The sequence below is a fragment of the Mastomys coucha genome, unplaced genomic scaffold (genome assembly GCF_008632895.1).
Source record: "Mastomys coucha isolate ucsf_1 unplaced genomic scaffold, UCSF_Mcou_1 pScaffold5, whole genome shotgun sequence".
Classification (NCBI taxonomy): Eukaryota; Metazoa; Chordata; class Mammalia; order Rodentia; family Muridae; genus Mastomys; species Mastomys coucha.
The window spans coordinates 83,411,981-83,417,980 of record NW_022196911.1 but is presented as its reverse complement, the minus strand read 5'-3'; the positions used below and the strand labels follow the sequence as shown (position 1 = coordinate 83,417,980).

At 52.9% G+C, this 6,000-nt stretch overlaps 1 protein-coding gene across 9 annotated transcripts in view; it reads right to left on the bottom strand.

The window, feature by feature from the left end:
* The window catches only part of Mtmr4 (myotubularin related protein 4), a 22,911-nt gene extending 18,317 nt beyond the window's left edge, over positions 1-4,594 (bottom strand). Inside the window, exons 1-3 of one of the 9 annotated variants that reach the window (XM_031354386.1) lie at positions 3,629-3,981; positions 3,294-3,496; positions 3,163-3,201 (exon numbers count right to left, since the gene is read on the bottom strand). In XM_031354386.1, coding sequence (XP_031210246.1) covers positions 3,163-3,165 — 3 coding nt within the window. In that variant the 5' untranslated portion in view covers positions 3,166-3,201; positions 3,294-3,496; positions 3,629-3,981. The other 8 variants (XM_031354387.1, XM_031354390.1, XM_031354383.1 and 5 more) reach the window with 8 other exon arrangements.
* Between the last annotated feature and the right edge of the window lie 1,406 nt (positions 4,595-6,000).

Sequence of the window (6,000 nt, the reverse complement as noted above, 5' to 3'; positions counted from 1 at the left end):
GAAGGAGCATTAGCCAGGGGGAGGAGGGGAAGACTGGGGATGATTCAGAGATACAGAACCCTGCAGAGGCAGGGAAGATGGAGAAAAGCGACTGTCTGGGGGACAGTCAAGGAGAAAAGACTGGTATGTCAGGTGAACGATGGAGTATGTGAGGGGGAGGGACTGGAAACCTAGCGACAGCTCACAAACATCTAAGCTTCTCGTTCTGTTCAACCCGTAACATCCCACACACCCTACTAGGCACATCCTACATCCCCAAGCAAGGATGTGCCGGGTGGGACCAAGATGGAGAGGAGGTAATGGGATGTACCCCTGCAGGGCGGGGCCTGGAAATCTGCAGTCAAGGGCAGTAGCTGCAGAGCCAGAAAGAATCACCGAATTTTCATCCCCAGTGCCCGCTTTCTTGAAGCAAGTCAGAGAAAAGAGCTAACCCGTTTCCCCTGTCCCTAAGGTTTGAGGTCGTGTCGGGGTCTTTAGGCGGGGCTGTGGGTACGTTGGGTGCTCCCCCCACCCCCGCCCCAGGCACTAGCAGGACAGGCCTGGCACTTACGAAGCAGCTAAGCATGGAGCAGGAGACGCGGGCGGTCAGGCTCATGGTCGCGGGCTGTCTAGACCAGCACACATGTCCCCGGAGCCGCTGCGCTGCCCGCCAGCCCCGGGCGCCCGCTGCATCCCGGCTGCGGGGCCCGCCTGATGCAGCCGCGGCCAGAAGCGAGCGCCCTGGCGCCAGGACCCAGGCTCTGCTCCCGCGCACCTCTCCCCTCCTCTCCACAATGGAGCGGGCCCGGCTCCGCCCTCCAGCAAGAGCTAAGAAGGGAGGGGAGCTCAGGGAGCGTCCAGGACGCCGCCGGGGAGGAGGAGGCGAAGGCGGAGGCAGAGAGGCTCCCGGACCCCGCCCTCCGCTGTCGCTCCTCCCGCAACCTGGGTGGCGATGGAGACAACCACAACCACCGCCGCCACCACCCTCCTGGGAACTCTAGGGACATTCTAGAGTGGGACGAGGGACCGCCCCAGGACCGCTCAGAAAGGAGAAGCAAGTCCGCCCACACCTTTTCATTCCCCATCTTTCCAGGTGTGCTACCTTACACCCTGCTTGTCACACATTTCCCACACCCAGAGCACACTCTATGCTTGCTGCAGATCCCAAGATGGAGCTCTCCCCATGTTCTTTACAAACCCAAGCCTGCCTTCTTTCCTTCCGAAACCACGGCCCAGCACGGCCCAGCACGCTCTATTCCTCTGCCTCCCTGCTTTTTTGTCCTCTTAAAAAGAATATTGGTCTAGGGTTATTTCAATGGACATTCCACACTTCTGTAAGGGGAACCCTTGGAATTCTTTATTTCACCATCCTCCCAAACCCTCTTAGTTCCATCTCTCCCTTGATTCACACCCACTGATCCACGGAAAAGGAAATCCTTTGGAAGAACTTCTTAGTCTAAGAGAAGAACTGGGATTATGAGCCACTGAAGCTACAGAAAACAATAACAACAAGGCTCAAAACCCAGGAGTAGAGCAATGAATGGTGTTGGGTAGGGAGCCAAGGAATAAGCCACTCAGTGTTTCCAAAAGTAACAGAAAGCTTACTAGAACTCTTACACTTCCTGTACCTGGTAACTTTCACAAACCAGGGCTTTTGTTTTGAGGACTTGGGATGGATTTTTAATTAAGTACTTACAATAATGGCCAGCAGTGTCAAACATTACCCTAACTCTCCAAGAATAAAGCTGGAGCCCGTTTCACTGGAGCGAGACTAGGCTTAGAGAGAAACTGTGCTGTTCTCCTAAGTGGTAGTGCTAAGATGAAAGGAGACTCACTGTGAAGCACACAGCGTTCTCAGTGCACCACCAGGGGATAAGCTATCAGTCCAAGGGAGCAGGTTCAGTAGTAGACTCCCTGAAAAGAGCCTGGGCTAATGCCCACATCACAGACAGCCACCCACTGACTAAAGTCATTAACCTGTGACCCCTGAAAGGAACTGACGAGATACAAAGGATAAGTCTTGTCTGGAAAGGGCTTCAGGCTTGTCTTCCTCATCTTACTGCTGGATCCTAGCTCTCCCACCAGGACCAAGATGACCCATCCCCACTGATATTCAAGACACCTTCAGAATGCTGTCCAGGTAGATATGCAGTCAGCTGTCACCAGCAGTGGCTTAACAGACAGCAACACCAGGGAGCTAGAAAAGGTCTACAATTTAGGTGGAATCACTCCTGGGACAGCACCAACAATATATTCATGAGACGCACTAGAAGTTCAGGGATCTGATTTAAAAACAAAACAACAACAACAACAACAAAAACATGGGAGTCTTTTCTGGAACTCACTACATAGACTTGGCTGACCTCACTGAGAGTCACCTGTCTCTGTCCCCAACCAAAGTGATTAAAAGCCTGTGCGACCACACCCTGAAGTTCAGGAATCCTAGATAAGAAGGACTTGTTTTCTTTTTTTTTTTTTTTTTTTTTTTTTTTTTTTTTTTTTTTTGGTTTTTCGAGACAGGGTTTCTCTGTGTAGTCCTGGCTGTCCTGGAACTCACTCTGTAGACCAGGCTGGCCTCGAACTCAGAAATCCGCCTGCCTCTGCCTCCCAAGTGCTGGGATTAAAGACGTGCGCCACCACGCCCGGCCTAGGACTTGTTTTCTTAAACCAGAATATGCATAGTTTTAACCAGGGATCCAAGTAAGAGGAGATATAGCGGTTTGTTAGTATAGAGAGGGAACGGTCTAACACTAAGAAAAGCTAAAAGCTGCTGAGCCCAGTGCTAGATAGTGCCTGATTTTTTTTTTTTTCAATCCTAAGAAACCATAAGCTAGATACATAGCTCAGTGTAGAGTACTTGCCTATCATGTACAAGGCCCCACACTGAATTCACCTGCAATCCCGACACTTAGGAGATGAAGGCAGAAAGAAGGATTGCCACAAGTTCAAGGCTGGCATGGGCTACATTTCTAGTCCCAGGCTAACCAAGACTTAACAGCAAGAACTTGTCTCAAAACACCACCACCCATCAAAAAAAAAAAAAAAAGTACCAGGGCAAATGAGCCTGTTTAGGAAGTGAACAGAGTACCCAGAAGCACTAGAGCCAAGAGAGGTGGGGCAGCTTCACGGAGACAGACTGGAGGATTAGACACACGGTGGTGTGAGGGGGAAGGAGCTACTCACCATTCTACCTTGGCGAGGGTCCTGGCTGCCAGCTCTTCACTAAAGGAGACAGAACACAAGAGGAAAGTGCACCAGTCATTAACATCACCATAGAATCAACAAAACTCACGCGGGTCTACCCCTGAACTTCCCTGCAACTCATCTTCCTCCAGCACAGAGGATCCAGCCTCTCCAAAAGTCACTACTCCAGTCAGGCAATGGAAGCAGCAACAAGTGATCCTGCCCGGTGAGAATTCCACCACCAAAGTTCCTGAGCCGGGATTAAGTCTTACTCAGCAGAACTCAAGAGTTCTCATTCCCACACTCAGAGAAGTAGAGCGCTCCAAACCCTGCTCTTTACAAAAGAGAAGAAATGCCAACTCTGAAGAGACAAAGACTGCCCAACTGGGACTCACTTTTGGCCCTGGTAGGGGCATGAATCCACAGGGCTGTTCGGCCAGTCTCTGAGTCTAGGAGTAGCACCCACCTGACCTGTTACTGGGGGCAGAGTCCAGAGCAGAGGACAAGAAAGTAGAGGACCACAACCTGTGATAAAAGAGCAGCAGGGTTGGTCCGGTCCTGCTGAGCATACTTGAGACCAAGTAGGTGAAGGTTAGAGGGAGGAGGCCACACAACAGGAGCAGAATTAGGCCAGTCCGACCTGGGAGTCAACATCTGTCAAATGGGTCGAATTAACAAGGATTTCAAAGTTAAGGCCTCCTAGGCCCACTTAAGGAGCCAGGTCTGAGTTTCACTGACACTCCTTCATGTTTGGTATGCTCGAGGGGTGTGCAGCAGAGCCCCGCAGGAGGCTACGGCGATTAAAGCCTCCATTGTGATCCTACCGACCTTCCCTCCCTCACGGGGGAGCCCGCAAGCGGCCAGCCGGAGGTGCTGCCTCACGGCTCACTGGCACGCAGCCTGAGAAACAGAGAGAGGAAGGGAGCGACGAGGACCAGGCCCAGGAGGCCCAGGGTTTTCACAGTTAGGGACTCTGGTCTTGGGGTGGGGGGTGGGGGAGGACGGGCTAAGCAGGCAGGAGATCCAGGTGCCCAGGTTTGAGGGGCGGGGCTAAGGGCTCGGAGGCGGAGCCCCAAATGACAGAGGGCGGGACTCGAGAGCGCCGGCGAGGGCCGCGCAGGACTTGGTCGTTGTGGTTCCCAGGTTGGCAGTGCACGGGGTACAGTGACTCACCCAGGCGGCGTCCGCCCGACCCTCCAAAGCCGCGCTCTCACCACTTCCGTCTCCCGCAGCTGCTGAGGCCGCGCAGCTCGAACCCCACCACGGTCCCTTCTCCCCGACCAATCGTATCGCTAGCCTCTACCCGCCCTGGCCAATAGCCACGCGAAGTCCCGCCCTGCCTTACCACGCAGCCGCCGCCCTCACTCTCCACACTGCTCACTGGTCCAGTGGGCAGACGCCCTCTCAGCCTGTAACCTATCCGGCACCCAGAGACCAGACGGTACCCGGAGGGAGGAGGCTTGGCGCCAGAGAGCAGACGCGACCAATAGGAAATCACAGCGCGTCCCTCTGGCGGCCAATGGGAGAGGAGTAAGACGGGTTGCCGCCTACGGCTCCGGGGACAGGAAGTATGGCGGCCCGTCGCCTACTGGTAGCGCAACTGGAGGGCGGGACATTGCAGGGACTGTTAGCGGTCACTTCCGGTGGCGACCCCGCCCTAGAGGTAGTTCTCAGATGACCTCGCGGTAGCTCCGCGTTTTAATCCAGTCGGGTTTCCGTTTCGCTCCTGTAATGCGAGAATGGAAGGGAAGCATGCCGGCTAGGAAAGGGGAAGGTCCCTTCCCAACCTTCTAGTTCATCACTCTCGTGTTTCATCCCCCGGTCGATGGAAAAGAAAAAACCTCCTGGAATTTCTTTTTTTTTTTAAGTCTGCTAAAGAGAAGAGCTGGGTTCGCGAACTGCTGAAGCCATAAAAATGGAAAACTTGAAAGTCCCTCCTAGAAGGCCTAGGAGGAAGGAGCTCTCGGACTGGCAGTGCCCTTTGCGGGTCTGGACTGGTCCTTACGACCTCCGATTGTTGACGATCGACCGACCTTGCCGTCCTTCGCGACCTGCCTTGCCGCCAGTCCAGAGTCTCTCAGCCAAGAGAGAAAAACTGGGTCTGGCTGCCTATTAGCTAGCTGCGGCTTCCTAGTCTGTAAGAGGGGTAGGGGGGACAAGACTGAAGTGCCACCGGGACGGAAGTCTCCGTGATCCGCGCCACTACTAACCAAACAGAAGTGGAAAAGCTTCCGATTCTCGACCGATAGTCTGAGTTCTGGAGTGGTTCTAGGCCCTGAGATACTAGGCTAGTGTCCTCACGACTTAGTTTATGAAGCACTGGGACTTTTAGTACAGTTACTAAGCCATAGGAAAACAAGTCTCTCCTGCGTTCACTGTTTTAGTTCCAGGATCTAGAACCGGGGTCTAACCTAGCAGATTCTTGATATTGAGCTCCTTGGGACTATAGCATCTTGTTTTTTTCCTTATGTCCCAGCACTTTAATTACAGGACCTTCAGCATCTGTTCAGTATTTTACCAAAAGCTTCCTGAAATTTAGAGCTTAATTCTGCACATCTGCATATCTACCCGCCCAAATCTGGGGAAAACCGGAAGTCAGAGGTTGCCATGTAGTTAATGCCTTGTTTTTCCCAAGAGCAGCTACAAAATGAAGGTATTGTATATGGGAAACGTGGAGGCTTGAGGCTCAGAAAATGGAGGTAGAGTAGAAATGGTCAGTAAGAAGGAGAGGACAAGCTGTGTTGTAAGCAGAGTGAACTCTAAGGGGGAATTTTCCCCTTTCTGTTTCCTACCAAAAGCGGAAAACCAATACCCCTTTCCATCAGCCTTTCAAACTAG